General features: G+C 38.4%; 1 protein-coding gene across 4 annotated transcripts in view; it reads left to right on the forward strand.

The window, feature by feature from the left end:
• The window catches only part of LOC105254613 (serine/threonine-protein kinase 26), an 88,761-nt gene that overhangs the window by 49,902 nt on the left and 13,903 nt on the right, over positions 1 to 24,956 (forward strand). Inside the window, exon 1 of one of the 4 annotated variants that reach the window (XM_011263403.2) lies at positions 13,467 to 13,978. The exons of the other annotated variants lie outside the window; for them this stretch is intronic. Coding sequence (XP_011261705.1) covers positions 13,673 to 13,978 — 306 coding nt within the window. The 5' untranslated portion in view covers positions 13,467 to 13,672. Of the gene's footprint in view, positions 1 to 13,466; positions 13,979 to 24,956 lie in introns of those variants that run through there. 4 annotated transcript variants of the gene reach the window in all.

Here is a 24,956-nt window from a genome sequence, read left to right on the forward strand (position 1 = left end):
TGTACAACTAATCCACCGTGCGATTGTTTACTTGACAAAATCTCGCATCCCGTCGAAAGTAAACCCTTGATTTATCGCGAATATTTGATAGCGAGAAATAAATCTCGCTGGCAAATGAGAGATCGTCCAGATTCATCGCGCGCACCGATGATGTTATTTAAAATTCAATAGCCGAATGACACACGCGGAGCATGAATCATATGAGATTGCTCGTCACACGACGCTTTGTCTATCATTTGCAATAACCGATGTAGTACGCGAAATATCGTTGCGCCCCATAACTCAGTCTGCAAGGCCGAAACGTGTATTTCAAACGCCGCGGGCCCAGGTGCGAAAGTAAAGTCTCCGTGCTCCTATATATCTCTGATGGACCGCGATAAAGTCGTTTTCGCTGCGTATCGGTCGGCCGAAATTTAAATCCCATGCGCGAGGCGTGGTAGTTGTCATATATTGTCATAACGAGAATATACCGAGAATCCCCTGATGATTCTCGCGGTCAAGTCGTATATTTTTCGCGTATTTTATTCAAAAGTGAGTTTTAATTTTGTTACGAGGACAATCGCAATTTTGACGATTCATTTTAAAAAGCGAGCAAATCACGATTTGTTTTTTTTTTTTTTTCTTTTTTTGTAATATTGTACATCAATAATGTGTAAATATGACAATAGCATTGATAATATTATACGATATTATTTAGTTTGACTTTTTCATCTCTCGCTATTCAAAGTGATTAGATTAATCTCCCGCGGACAATTGAATTTATTATTCGCTCATATGCCTCGCGAAACTACAAAGTAACGTATATCATTGTGACAGACGAAAAATTACAGACTCCATTTGGACATGCGTAAAACATAACCGATGTGTAAGAACATTAATCGTACATCGAGGTCTCTATCGATGATGGCGGATCGAGTGGCTGGCACCCTGTGGAAACGCCAAGTCAAGTTTCAAGAGTGTAAAATGGGGTCTGAAATGGATCGGAACTGGTCGTGCCAGACGATCGTAGAGATATAGGAGCCTAAAAAAAATGTGGCAACCGATATGTCGAAATTATCGATCACATATAAGACATGATGAAATCGATAGATTTTTTGTCTGTTAGTTTTCATGTCAAAAAAATTTCTTTTGCGAAATTACGATTCCATCGAATTAAGAATGTTTTATCGTAAACAAAAAAAAAATGTCGAGTTATTAATTTGTGAATTTTTTTCATATCCTTTCAAGATTCTTGCAGAGTTGCTCATTGCACAGTTTTAATTATTTAAAGCTTTATTTAATTAACTAATGTTAATGACACTTACAGATTCTTTCGAGACATCCATTAAAATATGTTTCTTCGGATACTTTTATATTAGTTAGGATAATACAAGATTTAAGCATTTTACTTGGACGGCGCCGTAAAATCCATATAACGCGCAGTCGAAAGTAAGGGATAAGGACGAGGGTGGCTCGCATCGCGAATGGAAGCGCCGACGGCTCTTATTTCACGCATATACCTTCGTGTAGTAAGATTACCTAGATGTAACTCGTTCCTCTCGGGGCACAAATCACATCGGGTCTTAACCGCGTCGCGAAGCTTTCAGACGTTTCCGACGCCGCGCGAAAGGGAACACCGATCGATCACGAGCACCTCGCATACGAGCGGATCTTCATCTATATTTATTTTTAGCGAATGTACTAAAAGCTCCGCCGACGCGGAGTGATAGTATCTCCCATTAATAATACATCGAGAAAATAAATCCTAGAGTCGTAAAAGATTGCCATTTCTCGAAGAAAAGATCCTACTTTGTTATGAGTTTCTCGAATGGATTAGCGGTAGCCATATTGTCGGTTTATTTTCGCGATAGTATCCACATTTATTTACGTACGAGATATCAAGTATCAATTGAAATTAAAATAAAAATAACATAGATATGCATTCGTAATTTCGATTGAAAATGACATGTCCGATAACGTAAATTAATTATAAATTATCGATACACATATATTAAAAATGTTCATTTTCCCATTGGCTGTGCATTAAATATTACAATCTCATATTTTACTCATTGCTCGCTCGTTGCACACCTGTTGCTCATTATGCATTGCACAGTTTTAATTGTTTAAGCGTCATCATTTTAATTTCTCTCAATGAACTAATGTTATTGATTCTTTCACGAGACACATATTATTATACATATTTGATGATTTTGAGTTAATGCGAGATTTGCATCTCACGACTTTTTGTCAAACTAATCCGTAAATACTTAAAGACAAGAGCGATTAAGCGATGCTCGAATTTTTCGGGGAATTGATCGATAAAAGGATGATAAATTAAAATAAATTGTTTCTGAACATTGCTCAAGAATGGTATCTGAATAGATATACACATCATCATTGATATGACTTTCTGTCGTAATTTGCAGAGCTCGCTGCTCTTTAATTTACGATTCTGATTCTGCTCCACTTTTAACCATTTGAGAATAATCCCTTTAACAGTGATTACGTCGGTACACAGCAACAGGCACTAGACACAGTAACGAGTTTTTCAAATTCCGAGATTGTCCTTAACCGCGTTACTTTTAATTAACTTTGAAATTAAACCAGTAAATTGATTAATAAAATAAAAGGATCTGCCAGCGTTACGACTTTATCGTAAAAAGACTTTAAGATAATCCATGCATACATATATATAAATATCTAAAATGCGAATAAATTATGAACTAATTACTGTTACAATTTATCAGTTTCCTGGATTTAATGCTTAACAAATAACACTCGTAATTAAATTCGTAATTAAACTCCTAATTAAATTTTGATAATTTCATAATGCAAAAGAAAAAGCAAAAATTCCATGCTAAACATCATTAAATAAGGCTTGTGGTTAATTTGACTCTTGTATGTTTTACACACATAATAACGTCGAAAATTAAATTTTCTTTTGATAAGGACGGCTACGTGGGAAGGACGTAATTATGTTAAATTTGCCTCAATTATACGTAAATGAGAAATGCCTGCTGCTGTTGCTGCTGCTCCGGTTATTAAATCGCGTTACACCACCGTGTTGGTGCGGTTAGTGGAGGACGGAAAGTGAAGGGGGTAGACCGCGCAAATTAAAGGAAAGTATAGATCCACATCATTGCGTACGCTATACGCGAATATCGCGCCCGTAATTAACAATCTCTTTCACAGTTGCAAAAATTTGCGATCTCCGCGAAACCTCCCGCGCACTCGTGCGTGAAAATTCATATTTTCACCATTCGCTCCTCTTTGATGTACGCATCACTGCGGTGCGTGGCTGCACCTATTATTATCGTATTGCTTAAAATACACGAGATATTGTGTGTGTACGCACGTCGCGCCGTAATTTCACCAGCTACTTTCTTTCCGCGATCCGAGCGCATCACACGTAATAATTACTGCCGCAATGATGCCGGTAATAAGCCGCCTATTACGATTACAATTGCGAGAAACAATGAAAAATATTGCGTGCGCACGCTGGAGGGAAAGTTGCCGTTGGATTTAATTTACATTTGTTATTTCGCGGTCGCGGACAATCGATGACATTCGAATAAATTTTCGCGGATATTTATTGTTGATTGGGAAATTGAAAATTTATTTTTATTTTTATTATCATTTTCCCGAAAAGCAATATATATATATTCGCAAACTTGCCATAAAATGTTATTGATATTACTCTAGTATTAATTAAACAATAGTCATAAAAAATTAAAATATTGAAATGTCCCGAGAGGAGAAAATAGTGATACGTTTTAATATCGGTATCGGAATGGCTATATCCACATCAGCAACGGTATTTTGTACTTTGGATACCGTCGACTTATCCATAACAGAGTTTCTCTTGGTTTGTGTGTGTGTGTATGTGAGATAGCTGTGGTATTTTAATATATACAGTAGCGTATGTAGGATAATTCTTTTTAAATACTTTATATTATTTATTCCTCTTCTTCCAACTTTTAATTATAAAAACTATTGTATCTTTTTTTCAAGATACCAGAAAATGAAAATAATTTTATTGTCCCCTATAATCAAGATATCGAGAATTATTAGAATAAGCATCAACTTTATTTAATACAAACCGCACCATCGCCATCCGCCGGTTGTGTTTTTCTCCTCTCGATGCCCACTCCAATGCCCCTACTCTGATCGCCTTTGCTATCCCACAACGAAGCGAGCCAGTCTCTCCCGCGCCTTTCTTCGCGCGACTACAAACTGCGTGTCAGTTGGAAAGCAACTGCGGACAATACCTGACAACTGGTGGCCGGCCAGTCTTGTCGATTTTTTTCGACGACAATCGTTGGAAATCCGAAGCGCGATATATCCGTGAAAAACACACGGTTGCTTCGAAAATGTGACGTATGTTAGTGAACAGTGATCTGGTTATCCGGTCCAAAATTAACGGAGGGACAATCTTCGAGTATATCGAGAGTGATTGGTAATTGTGTAATGAACGGTGATCGTTTCTGATTATTCGTCAATAATTTAACAAATCGTTGACGCGATTTAATGATTGATGCGAGATTCGAAAAGCGACGGATTGCTCGAACAACGATCTTATCATTAAATCCCTCGGGCTTTAATTTATCTCAAGGTTTTCTATTTCTCAACTTTAAAAATTTATCTCAAGGTTTTCTATTTATCAACTTTAAAAATTATAGAATTAATAGCTTAATAATTACTTTTTTTACCTTGTATTTAGTGGACTCATTGAAAATTAAAGACTGCGCACCTTTGGCATTCTTATTCGTATAAGTTATCGCACAGCATTAATAAATATAATTAAACTGTTATTCAATTGTAAAAAGAATAATATCTACAATAGATGCGCAACTGCAAGTATAATTTATATAAATTCATTGCTTAATGATGTTGAAATAATAGCAAAGTATGAAAAAAGGTGCATTTACGTTGCATTCGCCAACGATTTTGATCGCGATCGATTCTTGGAAAAACGAGTGGTTGGTATCGCACGAGAACGTAATATAAGAGCGGAAGCGTTGAAAAACGAGAATGAATATCCGGTTGATAAACGCGTATCACGAGTGCATGTATAAAGTCGTAGAAATGTGTGTTAGTACGTGTGTTATGTACGTGTATCTGTCGCAAGCGCATAGCATATGCTATCAGGATCTGCATTCGTTCGATTATCCTATAGCGAAACGATAACACCGGGGACAATTCGGTAACGATTTATTGCCGTCAGTTTCGTTTAAATGCGATTCGTGGTTTTGGTGATGTGTCGTTGATCCACGTAACGTGCGAGACTCAAATTTACTGATCCAGTGTGTAAAGTTACTAATTTACCGCTTTAGCCTAAGTATATTATTAATTTTGAATATATATTATTTATTTAATTTTTAATGTATATTATTTATTTAATTTTTAATATTGATTATTTATTTAATTTTTAATATATATTATTTAATTTTTAATATATTTATATATTTATGATTAAAAATCTTTCTAATTAAAAATTCTTGGAATTTTTTATTTTTAAACAAACGTTGCTCGAATCGCTATCAAAGAAATTTAATAAAAATGATATTCAAATTTCTATTTAATGTTGAATATTAAGAATTAAAAAAAAATATATTTAAAATTCATAAACTTTACACAATGGCTGTTGCATCATATGTTTACGCCATATGATAATTAATCCAAAGGAACGGCTCATTTGTGTCTCGCATGATTACGTAGGACGCGCTTGTGCAGTCGAGTAAACAACACTTATTCTAATGAATCGCGGACATTCATTCTCGGTTATCGCCTCGACTAATATATCTTATGGTGGTTCCCACATGGCAATCGTTTGTTTTCCATCCAGACATACAGAGATCCGCATACGAGAGACTGGCAAATTGTTATTGTATTTGATACAAACCATAATATTAATGAGAAATGATAAGTTAACTGAGACATGATAAATTCTGCGAGCAAGCGCGATCAAAATTCAGGAAGCGTGTAGCGTTTCTCTCTGCAATAATTTATCCTTCCTCCTTGTCAATTTGCAGACACTCCACGCGAAATTTTCAATTCAGAGAGCCTCTTTTAAAGCGCGCGGATGCAATTTATCCGTCGACCAGGACGTTCGTGCGGCTAAGTAAGGTAGTGTGTTTTCGGGCACGGTAGGTTAATTCTCTCTCTCTATGGTGATGGCTGAGTTATGTAGAGCATAAAACGACCGATTCGCCTCGTCCACGCCGAGGGCTGAGGAGAGGAAGAAAGAGAGAGAGAGAGAAAGAGGCTGCTCGAAATAATTATTCCTCCTCGGGAGGTGGGCACGATTCTCTCCACTATTCCGTTGTCGAGGATAATTCCCGAGGAAAGTCTCGCGATGTCGACAGATATCTAAAAGTAAACTATCGCGGAGCTCGGTGAAAATTACCCCCTCGTATTATTTTATAGAGAATAGTTTCCCCGAAACTTCTTTCAAATTCATTCGCCAACAACTCTTGCGCTCCCTTTTGAACATTCGAGGAGAGTTCGGTTAAAAGTTATCCGGTCTTAAACTTTGCAATCAAATGAAAATTGATTTCCCCATTTCTCTCGTTGAAATTTAAATTTTGCAAAAATTTTCATATTTTTTTCTCGAAATGCTTCATTCATGTCGCGCCTCTTCTTCATAGGAGGACGACTTTCGAAAGGACAGCGCTTCGCTTCGCGTCGTGACATAAAAACGTGAGAAGCTCGTAGGAACGACGATGATGCAGTCGCGATTCGTCCCCGAAAGTTTTCATACAAAGGGAATGACGATCCCGAGGGTCGCCCCGTGGAAATGAGTGAAAGTGGCCATTACTCAACTCTGTTCTCGGAAAACCTCACCTCACCTCACTTCATCTCACCGTCAATTAATCGAAAAACATTCGGTAACGCTGTACCTATTGTCTCGCTTTGTTCCAACAAATCCCCGATGATGGGAGGGGAATTTCTTAATCGCATCCTTCAAACGTCAAAATCGAGAAACGCTGGATTTTCGAGCCGTCATTGCTTTCAACTCGCGGATGTGAATAACCATGATTCTCACGTTCTTTTGTTCAAAAATATTCTCTCTGATTGCGTTGGATCGCGCATAAATTTTCCAAGAAATTAAACGGACGTCGTCTCTTATCCCGCGCGCGTTGCCGGTTTAATCGATCCGTTCGGTATCGCTCTCGGAAATTAGAGAAACAGGTTTCACACTTGACCGGTTCGCATTTTTCATGAAAATACGTACACTCGGTCGCTCGTGAAGAATTTTTCTCAAAACGCGCGACGCGAAGCAGGCGAAACGAATTTCCATCTCTCGCCCGATCGAAACGAGTTAGGCATCGGAAAAAAAGATCGTAGACTTAACGGCGATCGGCCGCGCGTTTCGCCGGTCGTTGGCACTTCCTGGCGCTTTTCTCGCCATTAAAAATCGGCCAACCACCTGTCGCCCGTTAATTTCGATTAACCGTTCGAGCTCTTACATGTGTCATGCATCATTCATATATTATACATACATTATTACATTTCTCACAGTCGTTATACCGGTTATATCGGTACCTATTACTACATGGCGCTTATATTTTAATAACTTTTACCCGCGTTTTACGAAACAATAAATAGCTCTACAATGTCGGAAAAAAACTGAGACATCGCGCAGCATTTGTGCGGAATCAAAGTCCAAAAAAAAAATTTAAAAAAAAGAAAAATAAAAAAATAATTGCGATGTTTTCATTCAAGTACGAGGAGAAACGAGTTTTATGGAGGTGATCGCGTTATCGCGAATCCGTCGCACACGGGATGGCCGATTATCCGCGCTGGCTCGCTCACTTTCACTGGTCCCCCTTCTCCCCCTCCCCTCCTCACCAGAACCCCCCGCCGACCAGAAAGAGAAAAGCGATCGAAGAGTACGCGGCCGAGGTGTTATATAAATTAGATGTTTCGCGAGTTTTTCCAGCGCGCCGACGCGCATCGAGATATCGATTTCTCGCGATAAGGTTGCACCTTTTTTTGATCGGACCTGAAAATTACCACGAAGCGAAACTCTACATTTGCGCACACGCGCCAAATTAAACAATTGCGCTATCTTATTTCGATTTAATCTTCTTTATTTATGTCTTAAGAATTATATAATTTTTATTTTCGAAGTTTAATGTTTTTTTTTTTTTGACGTATCAACATTTTCGCGTATATTACGTTCCACTTAAGTCGCGTGCCAAGATGCCTCTGAGGAACGAACGTATCTTACTATGACATCTTCACTAAAGACAGTTACTCCCACGCGAGTTGAATGCGCCGGGATGCCTGTCGCTCATCGATCCTCGCGATTGTGATATCCTGGCGGTAGCCGAGATCCACGGAAGTTGTCGATACCGCGGGCGATATCTGCTTGCGTAACTTTTATGTCGGTAGCTGGCATAACGGTATCCAATCGCCGGCTCGCAGAGCGCGATAGCCGCGGTTAGAATTAACGTTTCTTCCTTGCGCGCGTTCACGTACGCTTGGTCGGTTTTCAGTAACAGCTGCCGCGTGTACGCACGATAGGATCCGATACTTGAATCTGTATATGTGTGTGTGTGTGTGTGTGCGAGAAAAATCCGCTTTCCCTACGATCACGCGTGAGAACACGATGCTAATATTAATCGATAAGCGACTTTGTTTTGTCGCGTCCCATTAGACTGCGATGTACCTGTGATGTAACAGCGCTGTAAATTAAGAGTTTCAAGAAAAACATTGATAAATCACGGAGAATGCCGGAAACTAACGACTTATACAAGTATCCGCAATAAAGCGCAATAAAGCGCGAAAACAAAGAAATGTTTCTTTAATATTATTTAAGGATGTTTTGTATCTATTGGAATTTAATGAAAATTGTGCAGAATGTCCTTACATATGTTTAGAATCTTCAGTACAATTTTTAAATCGATTCACTAAAGCGTTCACAAGTAGGAGGATAATTTGCACCGAATTAACATGTGTTCTTATGGGAAACATAATCACGTCGATTCAAGTGACAAAAACACATGGAAATAATATTGAGAATTTGTTTAAAATTTGCAAAAGTTTAGATACAGAGGAAATATTTGGTCAAATGATATTATACAAGTACTAACTGGTTAAAAAGATATTAAATATAATTTAATGAAGTTAGCCATGTATCTGTCACAAGCCGAAATTCTCTGCCAAAAGTTAATCATTTCGATTAACAAAATTCGGAATATTTCAGTAAAAACGCAATAAATATTAAAAAATACATCTCTGCACTGTAGCTAAGATCAAATTGTAATATTCCACACAATCTTTTACTCAAAATATACCAAAAGTGGATATTCATCAATTGATTTTCAGCTACTTTTTGCTGGGATTGTACATACAAAGCATCCTTAAAAAAATATAACAATACAATAAAATGCAATAAAAAGGGGGAATAAATCTCTCTTCGATTTTTTCTTCTTCTTCAGGAAAAAAGTATGTTACATTCTTGCATGCGCCACTTTGCACGTAATTGGCATAATTATCATTTTCGTTGTTTGTTTGTTGTAACGTTATTGATGCCTCGAGTGCTCAAAAGTTTGTTACATTTCCTGGTAATTCCACGCCCGACTTTCCTCTCCGCGTCGAACTAGATTTCCAACGGAAAACGTGCATGTAAAGCCGACGCAATCCTAAATAGGCGAGATAATATTATGCATACCCGCACATTATAAACTGCAAAAAATAAAAATAAAAATATCGGTCACTGACTTTCGCTCCGTTCAACGCGCGAAAAAATACACGTCTTTCCTTTTATATTCTAACTGTAATTTGCATTTCCTGTTTTATCCAATCTTGAAGCGGTACTTTTCAAATCAACTTTCGAATCGGGCTATTGTAAAAATTAGATTTGACATTTATCTCTTTCCCCCAATCGTTAATTCATTTCTAACGTTGTTAAATAAATAACACTGATGACATATCTCGATAATATATATACAGGAAATATTAAAATTTTGTCGAAGTATGCTTGAAATTGATTGACGAGAAAAGATTTCTAAAATAATACCATTATACTTTTACATAAATAATATTGTACATTTCCGCAATTTATTAACGAACGTCATTTAGGCTAATTAAATGCCCGTTATTATCCGGATCATCAAACGTTTATTGGAGAAAGTTAACGTCAAACTTTATCGCAGGCATCTCGGACTAACGCTAGATTTAAAGCTCTCTTTCTCTGACGCGTCGATCTTTGTTTGGCGTCAATCGTCCGTGCGAAAAATACGCAGCCTTTTTCGCGGCGTGAACCCTTTTCCGGCGTCGGTGACGTGCGCCGTAAAAAGAGTCGACCGTGACAGGGCCATCGATCCCACGCGAGTCCCGATAAAGGCACGTATCCGCCTACGCGTCACGATTAACAATTAACGACGACATATAACAAATGCCGTGCGGCCTCCTCGTAGAAAAGTACGTCGTGTCCGTCGTCGTCGTTTGCGCACGTGCAAATATAACTAGGAGAGTCCCAATTGTTCGGAATAACGGACACACACGACCTAGGAATGCGCGTTTGCGCGCACGCGATCGGAACGCACGTGTCATGTGTCATGCGCGGGATGGCGCGTGTGCTTTTCGAAAAATCATACCTGTTAAATTCCGAGACTCGATTATCGTCTAACGGTGATTGATCCTCCGGATACGTAATCGCGCATTTTAGTGTCGCGGATATACCCGGAGCCCCTTTGAGAAAATTGTCTATTCTAAATTGCTGAAAAAAATCCATCGGAAGATTCACCAAAGTGGTACTTTTCAACTTTCGAGTCGGCCAACCTATTGTCAAAATTAGATTTGACATTTACCTCTTTCCCTCAATCGTTAATTCACTTCTAACGTTGTTAAATGAATAACACTGATGACATATCACGATAATATATATACAGAAAATATTAAAATTTTGTCGAAGTTTGCTTGAAATTGATTGACGAAAAAAAAATTTTTTTAAATAATATCATTATACTGTTGCATAAATAATATTATACATTACCGCAATTTATTAACGAACGTCATTTAGGCTAATTAAATGCCCAAAGTGCCTGAAATACCTTGCTCGTGACACATTTTACGACCTATTGTTTGCTCGTGTAAAACTTGACAGCCATACGTGATCTCTAAGAGTATGAAAGAACACAATTCTGCAAAAAATGCTATTCATTCTCGTTCGCGATCTGGGAGAAATAGTAGCGCAACGCGAATGATTCAATTATCCGCCGTTTCTCCGCGCGACGTAACGCATATCTTTCCTTTGTATACCTGGCGCATGTATTTTCCCACGTTTTCACTGGCCGCGGCGGCCAGGACAAAGGCCATGTTTCAACGATGGTGACCGAAAACGAGAGTCTAGTTGGAAACAAGCTACCGGGAAACAATGCGCTATCGTATTTCAAGAGACCCGTCCCTCTCATCAAACGCTCGTGCCCGGTGCATTTAAAATGACTCGACGTTTATAACGCGTTTTCTCGATCACTGATATCTCATTAATGATGCCGCAACTTGACGTGACGCACGAGTTTAATTAAATCTTTAAAAATATACGTACACGAAGCCTTATTGTTAAATTATATCGAGAAGGAGGAGCGTTAAATCCTTTTCCAGGGAAAAATTGATGCAAGAATCTCATGCATATTTATAGCGTTGGCTCTTAAACTTTCTAATTCCCCGAGGTTCGATAACCGTGGAATACTTGAAATAATTATAGAACTTGAAGAGCGTGTGTAAAGGAGCGCAGCCTGAACGCGCGCGCATGCGGATCCATTTATGTAAGAGCAAAATTTGTTGTGAAACTGTTGTTGGCAAGATGTGTGTTACGCGTGTTACAAGCGTGATTAAAAAAGCGTGAAAAAGAGTGAATGAACACTCTGGATCGAATTTCTCGACATTCCCGCGATCACGGAGCGGAAAGACGCGCCGCGGCCGGCCTCGCTTCCGCTCGCATCGCGTTGAGTGTCCGCACTTGGGCCGCAAATTAATCGCCATCCGTCTCGGCGATTTAATGCCGATTTAATGGCGATTTAATCGACCGGGTATCGACGGTGCAGCGAACCCGATCTCTTTCCGACCTGACGGTGCCCGCGCGGACTTTCCGGCGGAAGCTGCCGCCCTGAAAATTATTCGAGCGTGTCAAATCGCCCTCGCGTGATTGCGGGGAACGAGAGTCACGATAGCCGCCTGTTTTCTCTCCTCGCGATCGATATATCGGCCAAGCGATCCATTTGCCTCCTTTGTCGACGCTGATCCTCGACGCGATCTCTCGTTCTCTCTCTCTCTCTCTGTCTTTTTCTTCTCGCGGCGCTGAGATCCGAGGGATTACGAAAGCGATCGTCAATGCGAACATGAATAATGACTCTGGAGAACCAAAGAGAGAAAATGCAAGATTTAAAGATGCAAAGGTGCGATACCGTCGAATCTCGGAGAAACTCGTTAATTTTTTTTATTAAAAAAAAATGGTGAAAAAAATGCTGGGTAGTTCTCGTAATTTATTCTGGAATAGGCAAAGAGCCCTCGTTGTGACTGGGAATTTCTTCTTCGTCGATCGATATTATTCCGGTCGTGTCGAGCCGAAATTTAGTCCGATCGCGTCCAATCAGCTTGAACTTCCTCTTGTGACGTCGCAGTGACCTAGATTATTATCGCGATTGGCGTTTTCTATTTTTACAGAGGTAAGCGCTTTGCGCGTCTGGCACTGAACTTGTGTGTAACACTTTCGCGACGACGGTTAATCCGCGTAATTCGGAGCGAATTACGACGTGGATGCAACTTTGTAGCTTGGGGCGCGATCGTCCGCGTCGAAAGTTTTCGAGGCGAGAGTTTTACAACTCCATCGTCTTTTTGCAATCGAACGAAACGCCGGCGGCGATAAAAATCGAGGAGGAGAATACGCGGTACACTTTTTGCCGCGTCGTCGTTCCGTTAACATCGATCGCGACGCTCGAACTCTCGAAAATGCCCGTGAAAAATCGATTTTGTTCACCGAGAGAGACACTCGAGAGCGGCCCGTGTTTCCGAAGCTTCGCTCGCGGAAAAAGCCGCGGCAAGGATGACTACTCGGAACAATTTTCTTCTTCTTTCTCCCTTTCTTTCTCTTGAGATGGATGCTCTTTTTTCGTCGCTATATTTTTATCGAACCTTCCTCGGGGACTTTTTGCCGGGACGATCGTCCCGGCACGTTATTCTATCTCGCTGGCTTAGCTCTGTGTAACGAAGGACGACAGGACGCGATGGAACGCGTAAAAGACAAGAAAGGGATAACGGAACTGCAGGCGAATGTCTGTGCCAATCTCAATACAAGATATCTTATGTTATATTTATGCTTGAATATTCTGTCTCGCAAAAATAAATTCACGCGAATTAATTTTGCAAGCAAATCTATTAAATGGAATAAAATCCAAACAAGAAATCCTGTCTGGCAATCTTTTAAATCTTTTTTTTTAATTGTAGACAAATCAGATAAAATTTATTAGTCATTTATTAAGAGACATATATAAAAATTAAATATCGACAATTGAACTATCCAGTGACCAAAAACCAGATGCGCGTTTCGATGATGAAAAGAAATGTGCGTGTTGTACTGTCGCGAGTGAGAGTGAACGTTGACGCTTTCCTCGAGCGACCGGCATCGGTGTCATCTGAAGAAACGCGCTAATCATCAAGGACGAATCTCCTTGTGCGAAAGATGCGAAACGGCGGGCAAACGGCGCAGCAAACGGCGGTGATGACGCCCCCGCACCTGAACGGCTCGGCGCAGTTCATCTCGGGCGGTTACGTGACGGGATATCTGCCACGTCAATCCTGGAGTCAATTTCATCCCGCGCCGCAGCATCCGACCAGGAGCAGCAGCGGCAGACCCTTATCGCTTCCGCCGCCCCCGCCGCCCTCCAGACGGGATAACCAGAGGCTGTGCAACGGGGGTCCGGTCGGCGCTAAAAACACATCCCTGCCGCATCCCAGAGCGGTGACCCACAGGAGTACCACTCCCTCGGTGAGTTAAACATTTATGGAAATGCTTTGAGAGAGAAAGAGAAAAAAAAATCATCTCGAGTATTCTTGAATGAATCGAAACTTGTCAAAGGCCTGAACAAGCTGAGTCAGTCAACGATTCATGAAAAAAATATTAATGATAGGAGCAATTGGGTTTGGTTAAAAGTGGAATTGGAGTAAGTCTGGACAAGGTCTGAAAAGGATCGTTTGCTTTTTTCCTTTTTGCGAGTTCACCGCGTTATATAAACCGGTCGTTTTAGCAGCGCGAGAGCGATGGGAACTGTTCAGCTTTGGATCATTATCTCTGCGCTGCTCCAGTCGGATAGTTACGCTCTAGTCGGTAGTTACTTTATCGGATGCATAAAAGGAGGAAGTGCGCCACGAAATCCGGAGCATTCCGGTGGGACGAGACGAAGCGCACGCCAACTCTCCTTCGGGAAGAAGTTTAGTTTCTTGGAATCAACCCAGCAAGCTACGATTCTCGGAGAATTTCGCCCGCACAATACTTTAGATTCGCTCGACAGGGCCAAGGATATCGATCTGCGTTTATTTACGAGCGTACGCGTCGCCGATTGAATGAAAATATGACCCGTACAATAAACGACGTCAGAAATTTCGATGGCGTCCGCCCATGCGAGTGTCTTCTCCCCCGAGAAACGAAAGCTCGTCCGATGGGGTGGTTGAACGCGCATAACTATAATTCCCTTTTGACGAGAAGGGATCTCGGGATCGTCTCTGAAGCACGATTTGGAGAATAGATTCGGGATTTCTCCGCGATGGCAACTCGCTATTACGGATATCACCTTGGGATGAATGGAAGAGCGATTTACCGAGTATATATATTTGCTTGTACACTATCCTCGAAATTTATAGTCAATTGTGTTGCGCAGCAGACACAACATGGATATTTTACGACTACAGATCATTTCTCCTGGATTTATGCTCGATGTCAGAAGTATCCAAGAAGATCCAAACAGTTCATATTTTATAAGAATGAAAAACCCTTAGGGAGGTGAAAAGCTCTAGTATTCTATAGGACTTTCATACGATCCAGAGATTCAAATATTTTAATATTGAAAGTTTATACCGGAATATTGAAAGATATTTGTTGGAAATTTTAATAACAGAAGGCGTGAAAAGTTACAAGGCTTTGAAAAGTCGCTGAAAATTGACGCTTTAATATTTCACTAAAGTTTTGTAATTTAGCTATTGAGTCGATTGGTAATAATTGGAAAAAGATCTAATGATATTCAAGTGAAAGAAAGAGAAAGGCAGGGAACGGAGAATCATGGAGCGGCATGAGTGTCTAGAAAAACGCGCTGCGGAATACTTAATCCTTATACGGAATAGAGATATTCGCCTGCAGGAATGTCGGAAATTACATATCACTTTTATCGAATATCGAGGAAATTGGATTTTTCATCTAAATCTCACGCTAAAATCGAAAATCCACTTTCTGATTAATTAATCTATAACATTCTCGCGCTATTATCTGACATATATTTATTATTAAAGAGATGAGAATTTATAATTCTTTCGATTCATTCCTCCGATATATGCCATGTTAATATTGGAAATTAATTTTCTGATTAACCAATCTAACATTCTCTCTCGCCATTTCCTGATATTACGAAAATGAGAATTATAATTCCGTTTTAAAACGATATATCATACGATGTATCCGTGACCAGTTATCGATCAGTGTGTCGTCTTGTCATCCTGACAGGCCAGTTTTGCAATTCAATTATAGGAATTGAAATTGAAATTGACTCGTCAATGAAAACTGACAGACAATAGAGAAAGCCTAGAACGTGGTAATCTATTTGCAGGCTGTTTGACGGTTGCCGCGCGAATATATATATAATATTATTCACTGATACTCATTTATGCATATTCCGCGTTATTATGGAGAGAGAAAGGGGAACGGAAGGCGTAGAAAATATGCATATCTGGCTACTAAAAATTCCTAACACTTTCGCGTATATCAGATATATCTACATAAGAAATATTTACGTACCGCCCACGTTTGTGTCAACGCTCGATGAATGCATTTGGAAAAAAATAGTTTGTCATTGATCTTAATATCGTCGCTTCTAATAATATATTAATTACTTTTAATATTTTTTTAGTTTATTTAATACAGTAATTTCATAGTAAATGCGCAGACATGTAAGAACTTGAGCATTATTGCAACAAAAGTATTCAGTTTCGAGATCTCTCAAGAATTCTGGACGAGAAGATTGTCGTAAAGTCTTTGCAAACTGTGCGGATAAAACTTTGAGACAAACACGGATCGTCTCGCACAAGAAGAATGCATGAGAAGACCCGCGAAGGTGGGATTCGAGAGACCAGTTTCGACCTTAAAGTCCAAACGAGTTCTAACCCGAGAGTCTGAAATCCGAGCTACGTCGAGACACTAGAAAGTGGTCAAGGTGTCGCGTTTCGGTCTCCAACCGATCGAATGTTTCAGCCAGCTCCCTGGGGTTCGAGAAAAAGTTGATCGGTTTGCGGCTGGGAGAAACATTCGATAAGATGGGACAAGAAAAGCGTTTTTATCTCGCAGCTCTATTATATAAATAGCCAAGTTCGGTGAAAATATTTTCTTATTATATTAGCAACATCTAATTTTATTGAAAGAAAAGTTTATTGCAAATATTGAATTAATTAATAGAATGTTTTTTAAAGTAGCAAAACTTTGAAGAGAGAGAAGTTCTTATATAAAGAGGTCGTAATTTGTTTTTGCATCGATATTTATTAAAAAATTATTTATTATAATAATTTGTCATAATAATATATTATATAATAATAAATATTTAATAATAATTATTGATTATAATTTATTATAATAATTAATATTATTAATATCATTTTTATTTATTATAATTTATTATAAAAATTTATTATAATAATTATTTATTAAACAATTATTTTTTTATCTCATATTTTCATTACGAGTATTAATAATAATTTTATATTTGGATTAATATATGATAAAGCCAAGTTTTCTCTCTCTGGTAAAATGCGAATTCATTTGTCGAAATGTCCCCCATATTTTGACCGTTATCGGTCATAATAAAACAAAACGCGGACGTAAAAAAGCTTCGGGAGCGACGATGCAGCATGGAAATACCGGTGTAACAGGATTCTCGTGGACCGTAAGATCTCGCGCGAAGACCGTCCCGTGTGCATTTTGCCTCTTTTTTTTTTCTCTCTCTTCTTTCGGCCGAGGCCAGTGCAAGGTCGACTCTCACCTTGCCTCATATCGCCTCACACGTGTAGACTCGCGTGCGTTGAAAAGACCACGCGATCGAGACATCGGTTACCGTCGAATAATCGATTTCGTGTGTTCGCTTTGGTGCCGTATTTTATTACGTTATTTTCGTGCCAAAATCATTAAATCAATAGACCATCCTTGTTAACTCATCATGTTAATAATTCGACGTGCGTAGGATGCAAATGACGTCTATTTTATATAATATTCTGCGACGAGAATCGCATAATCATTATATTCAGAATTAATGAATCCCACGGTATAATCTATTTTGGGTGTTATTTGATAATTATTAATTATACTATTTATTAATATAGAGAAATTTGCAACATTTATTAGTAAAAGTGCTCCTCATTGCACTTGACGTTTCGTGTGTATCGGTAACATTTATACTAAACTAGGTTTTTCTCTAATATTATTCTCATCTGCTATCGACTGTTAAAATAATTGCAGCTCGTTAAAAACAAAGCAAATTCGCCAAAATTTATACGCAATTTTAAATGTGTTCGTTCAGAGATACAAACGATGACATTTTATGCGCGAGTCTCGGTAATAACTCGAGAACGAATTGAAACTCCTGATCGCGGGCAAACAATTTATTTACGGTACGTAGTATATTTTCCTACGTATGTAGATTCATATTCCGCGATAAACATCCTCAGAAGGCGAGCTTCGTGTTTACAACGTCGGGATAAGTCGGATTCGGCGCGTAATGTCTCAAAGAATGCGCCCAATACTCGATCCGGCGTGGTCGCCTTTACGTATGCATTGGTAACTGCATTCTATGCGCGATCCCGCATATTGTATACCGATGCCTACGTGCGCCTGCATACATAAATAAACAGCTGTAGCGCATAACTCCATTGGCGTCGCGGTTGTTTCTGGCGACGCCAGTGTGAGTCGTACTGGAGAACCTTCGTTTCAACCTACGACAGCATAGTGATTGCGATAATATCGTTCGTATTATCGTGGAGCATTTATTCCGCATTATTTCCCAACTCGTGATAACTCGACAATTTAGGTTGAGAACAACGGGTTTCGTAATCCAAATCAATTAATCAAGTAATTACGCGATCGAAGTGTTCTCGCGTTTAGACAACGTGCTAGCGTGGCAACGAATCAGCGAATGCGTTTCACGGCAGTTTATCATTCGGATAAGAATCATCAGCTATCGCGATGTTTACAGAAACGTTGCAGGTGATAAAAAGCGCGGTTAATTATGAGCATGTGTCGCGCCATCGTGCTCATTTTCGTCGCGATAAAGCGTATCTATCGCGACAAAAATATCAGGAGAACAGGCAAACACGAGAGTATTCGTTATTCAACGTTTGCGTGGGACCACGCATGATTTAATCGCACAAATATCACGTGAGATGATATATATTTCTGGAAGTTCTCTGGAAATAGAATCGCAAAAGAAGATTTCTGCGGTATTCGCACATTGTCGCGTAGGATGTATACTCTTGGGAAAAGCCTTGGAAACTTGGTTTTCTCAGGTATTTTCGTTCCTTGAAAAATCAGGGACTTTTCATGAAATTTTATTGAAAGGGAGTTTCAGGAAGTTTTTTTTTTAAATTGATAGTTTTGATATTTTTATTTGTATGTAAATATTTATATTTTATTTTTAACAGCTTTAATTTTGAAATTCTGAAGAAATCTATTCTTTTGAAATATTTAAATTTTAAAATCTTTTATAATCTTTTATTGATTTTATTTTTTATCTCTCGTATTAGTTTTATCTTTTGTATTCTTAGTAAAAATATTTTTTTTATCTTTAAATAACTATGTATACACAAACTTTTATATTTAAAGAATACAACTTATTGTATATGCACACCATTTTTTAATAGTTTATAATATTTTTAGTATTTAGATAATATATTCAGATATCAGATGTTAGTACTTTAAAGTCTATATTTTATTTAATACATAAATATATTTATAATTTAAATATATTTATAATTAAAAATTTTGAAGTTTAAAACATATTAAAATATATTTTATTTCTATTAAAAAATCATACACAACAAAACTATTTTAAAATTGCATCTAAAAATTCTAGACTTTAATTCTACCTGGAACTTTGAACAAAACTAGTTGAAAAATCATGAGATCTTCAGGGAATTTGTCTACAAGGTTTGAGTATACATCCTGCGTCGCGATGACATTGTCAGTTTGATGTACGGCCTGTTGAAGTTTAATTATGCATGATATAATTTAAGGAAAAAATGGCATCGAGAGCAATTTGCCTGTCAAGTTTTCAGTGCGCCTATCGCTTTGCGCTGGGGAAACGATTTACAGCGCGTACCTCGCGTGCCGCGGTTTCTCATTATCTCGTATCGGCGGCAGAATGGCATTTCACGATTAAGGCATTGCGCAATAGCTTCGAATTCCATGCGTCCATTCAACCCCGCGCGATTAAACACGCGATCGAGGGAAATGCGTTCGCGCTTCAACGCTCGCGTTATTACTATTATATTAGCGAGCGTGATGACTTCGCGTTAAATTCGCGATAGCATATTGTCACAATCAACGTGCAATTTTCGGCCTGCCATTGATTTAGATTCTCCTTATGAGGACGAGGAATCGCGCGATCGATAACGCATTTGCATTTTTATCGCGCGCGCGGATGTGCAAAAATTACAAATGTAAATATAAGAAGCGTTAACTGGAGAAAATTATGCCCGGCCACGCGAAATGTGTTATCCTTTAACGTGAAATCCGTTCTATTTTCGCGATAGGAAGATATACTGGGTGAGTACATAAAATATGGGAAAAGATGGGAAAATCTTGTGTCACCGTCCGCATTTTTTTAATCGTGATTTATCTCTCACAATAAATGCCGTTTTAATCATTTTCGTTTCAACCATCGTCGAGATAACCTTCTCCCGATAATTGAAATAAAATCTCGACGTGAAAAACAACGCGAAGCGAGGAAGTGCAAATGATAAGAGGCTGGTAAATCTATCAATGCCATATTAAACGAGTTGCATATTATGCAACGTAATGAGCGATGTAATGTAGTGCGAAGGAGCGCATATATATAGCTAATTATATATATAATGAACGTGCAAAGTTCGGTCATACGGCTTTAATTAAATGAATATTCATGCGAGCTTCCCGGACTGCGATCGTTAGAGGGACCGAGGGACAAAAAGAAAGAGGTGGGTCATAAGAACGTCGGTCGTAAAGATGCGTTTCAACGCTCGCTCGTTGTTCTAACACGACAAGCGGTGCAGCTAGGCTGCAAATTTCGAAAGTGGTTCAACGAGCTTGCGCGCCACGTGTCGTTATTTGACCCCGTTCGCGACGAGAGTAATTCATTCGACCGAGGAGAGGGGTGAACTCCCGAAATTAAAGTTTAAACGACACTCGAGCGAGCGCGGGCGACGTCGATCCTCGAGCTCGGAAAATACGAGGGACGCGCTCTTGATGATGGTGAATCGCGTGCTCGCTCCATCGTTAAACGAGGGAGAATTATCAGGAAAACACTTGGACGCGTAGTTTGGTAGTTTGGGAGTTCGTCCCGTCTATTTATGCTAATGCCAAACGAGCTCCGCGACGAGAAACCCCTTATTTGGCCTTATTTAAAAGCACACTCGTGCGTCAATTTTACCTTTTTCCTTCATTTTGTATTATTTTCTTAATAATTCTTAATAATTAGCATTATATACAGGAAATAATGTGTTCATTTTATATTATTTTCTTAATAATTAGCATTATATACAGGAAATAATTTTATTGGGTGTAATAAGATGTAAACATAAATACAGTTTAAAAGAACAAAATTAATCAAAGATTTAGAGGACCAGAGCAATGGTGAAAGTATGCTATAGTAAATTACACTGAAACTATTGCTCTGGTCCTCTAAGCCTTTGATTAATTTTGTTGATTTATCCTACGGACCTTTATTTTATACAGTTTAAAAGTATTTATACAATAAAAAAATAAAATTGTTATTAAAAGGCAAGGGTAAATATCATAATTTCTCCAAGTCTAGTTAAAGAAGAATTAAAAATATAAGAAATAACAAAAGGAAATACAAAATTATATAATTTTAATAGACAAATAATTAGATAATGAAACTTTAATTATGCGAGAATTTTGGTTTATTTGCTCATCAGATAAAAGTGGCTGTTGAATTATAAATTCAGTAATACATTTCCCTCAAACTTATGTCGCATCCTGCGCATTTCAGAATTCGCGATGCAGATGTTGCGAATTGTCGCGTATCATTCTGATTCCGTTCGGGGTGTGCTTTTGTTCGTTCGTTTTATCATCGTCAATATTGACTGTGTTGATTGACCCTAGAACACTCGCTGCATCAGCCCGCACCTGCCTCTTGCATTCTGCATCGCTTCGCTGCACTCGCGTCGCATCGCATACGTGAGAGATAGGCAATCGCAATTCTCTCTCGGTTGTATAAACGTGAAAAAAGCAACGCCAGATATCGTCCGATGGTTTCAATTTATAGCGAATTATTCGCGCGCCTATTGTTCGCCTCTATCCGTCCACGGATCGCGACAAAAATGCACCGATAAATTCACGAATATATTTATATACGATTCCACAAACGCGAGAGAGAAAGTTCAGAGGTAGCTTTAATATAATTGAACTTTAGAGAGATTGATGTGCGAAATATTAATTTATATTTAACCTCCAGATTTACATAATTATTTCTATATGAATTTGATTAAGTAGTTTGTGTTTATTTAATTTAAAGCGAATTTTTTTTATACAAAATTCTTTTTCCATAAAAAAGAAAACCGGGTAATAATTTTATTTATTTCGTGCGTACGCGAACATAATTTATATTTAAGAAGTAACGAACGGATTTTATTATTCAAATGCAAGAAAAATCGACGATACTAAAACGAACAACATAGTCTCGCGTACTTGACATTACTTTCGCCCAATGCATTTTAAAATCCACGACTTAGGCGGAGCTCCGATTTGTCATGCATTCAGATTTTCAAAGAGTAACTTAAACATATGGTAATGAAATTCTTCTTTACACATAACAATGCTTTTGAAGCGCGTACATAGTCTGAGTTACCTTTCGTGTAAGTTTATTCAGCCGCAAAAAAAATATGGTAATTTTTTGCAACAATAGAGTTAACCGGAGCAATCCCACAAATGTTTTAGTCAATTTGCATCGAGATCCGGAAGCACGCAACACATACAAAATTGCACGCAATTGACAATAAAAGATTTCATTTGTCTCTTTATCGCAGTAAAAGTTTCATTTGCGATTTATTATTTATATAAATATCTCATTGCAAATGTCTTATTTCGAGTGATGAAATATACAACTGACTTGGATTGTTGTTTCATTGAATCGCTGGAATACATATTGCAAATAGGTATCGGACTGTTCCCATCTCGAGAGAGAACAATCGTAGCTTCTTGGAATTAATGCGATCTCGCTGTAGTCTGACAGTCTTGAGCTTCCTGATGAAGTTGGCACGTTTATCTTGAAAGGCGGCGAGTCTATTTGAGCCCATCTCCCCCTAAAAGGACGGTTGAGACGAAATTCTTGAGACGCGGTTACACTTCTTAATTAAGATGTGTCAGAACGATACCAAACTTCGTGTTATCTGGCAAATTATTTCAGTCCCATGCTCAGCGAAGTGATATTAAATGGGAACTTCATCACTAGGTATTAAAGAAGATTTTAGAGAAATGTGTGCGTGTGTGTGTGTGTGTGTGTATGGATTAATTCGAGAATCTGATCTAAAAGAATAATTATTCGCAGCGATGGAAATTTAATGGATAGAACAGATATAACAATTTTACGGGGGACAAATACATCGAGAAATAGCATGTAATTCACACATTTATACGACTAAACATCATTAAATTGCCACATTTCTCATACAAAAGTTCTACAAATCAAATTCACAAAACTGTAACGTTACTTTGTCAGGATTAGCATCTCTCATATAATCCGAATAAATTTAATATTTCAGGAAATTTACGTAATTTGCTTTTTAAATTAATTCCGCATATCCTGATATAAACGAGAAATTAATGCTGAATGTAGCATATGCTTGAACGAGAAGCTAATGTAACGCTATAATCCAATTACATTCAGCACACGTTAATTTTCTGACATATCACCAGCCATATCACCGAGATATTGTGTTATGCTATTTTGGCGAGATTTTGTAAATTGTGCAACAACTGATAGTTGTGTACAATAGAATCAAGCTGTTACATGACCGTTAATAATGAGTGCTCTTGATGGCTCTACGTCAATTTCATCATATCCGCCAATCATGAGTCAAAGATCGCTCAACAGGAAACCCATATGCTTACATAGCGTGGCATAGTTAATATGGTTTAGAGTAGGCGTGTCCATCAAAATCAAGCGAACCATTGTCCAAACTCGCCTAATAAGGGGGTTTGTTGGAAATCTAAAGCATCATTATGACGATGCTACAAATAGATAAAATTTCTTTCTTCATAATATGCGAGGAAAATTTATTTTTTACAACAATAAAAATAACATTAAATAATATTAAAATAAATAATATAAATATTAAAAATATTAAAATAAATAATATTATTTAATGAAAGAAGAAAGCTTTTTTCAGGGGAAAAAGGAAGCAAATTTGAATTCCAATTCTTCATAATACGTGAAGAATAACGAAGAATATTCATATCTTATTTTTGCGATGCAAATATCTTCGTTGCCTTTGTTCCTCGATCGTCGGTTACCTATCTGCCGCGAATTTCTTTGCGGCGACCACTAATTAGAATTTGTGTCGCGAGTTCCAGGCGACGCGTCGCGCACTAAAAAGCAACTTGAAAAAAGGAGAGACGTCCGGTGCATCTCGACGATGCAGTATTACATGCCGAGTCGAGAGTCATTCTCTTCTCTTGTCTCTCGCGCTCTCGTTCGATGGTCCTTACGTCGCTCACGAATCTTAGATTGCATACAGCGTGTGCGCTCTTGCGGTGAAAAAGGTGGATATGCAATTTTTTTGCAGCTTCTCGTTAATTGATCAAGTATTATTGCATCACCACAACGTAATTTGTATCGAAAATTACATGATTTTATTCCTCCTTTTATCGTACAATTTTGGCAAATATTTCGCGCTAATATATTACAAGCTCGATAATATTTGCAAATATTATCGGTTTATAAGCGTGGTTAACCATGACTTCACGTGACTTGCTAGAACAAGTAGTGTGTTGTACTCTGCAAACCGCCGACCACAAATTTACACTAATTTTCAATAGTATCTGGAAATTAGATGATAATTTGCAGGAAAATCTCATACTAATGTAATGTTCAGCAGCAATAATTTCCGAGTGTTTTTTTTTACGCTTTTTGATACGCTCATGCGATTATCAATTTTGGTGTAAAAAAAAATATCGATGATACTAAGTGAAATGGAAATGATCGAGATCCAATGAAAATCAATGGGCTTTAATCCATCAGCGCGATAAAATGCTCCGACAGTCACGAAATACCGCCGTTGGATATATGAGAGAATTTGCAAAGCAAATTTTCCGGATTTTACCGACGGTCGCGAATTTTTATTCCATTGCCCTTAGAGCCCATTCCAGGCTTCGAAGCTTCGCTTTAATCTCGCTGTTCTGATATGAGCTTTCAGTTTACTGACTTTTTGACTGTGATCTGCGGATTGCGAAGGCAGAAGAGAATAAAGAGTCAGCCTCCCATAAAAAACTTCCGTGCATA

Source organism: Camponotus floridanus, unplaced genomic scaffold (genome assembly GCF_003227725.1).
Source record: "Camponotus floridanus strain SB8 unplaced genomic scaffold, Cflo_v7.5 scaffold42, whole genome shotgun sequence".
Taxonomy (NCBI): domain Eukaryota; kingdom Metazoa; phylum Arthropoda; class Insecta; order Hymenoptera; family Formicidae; genus Camponotus; species Camponotus floridanus.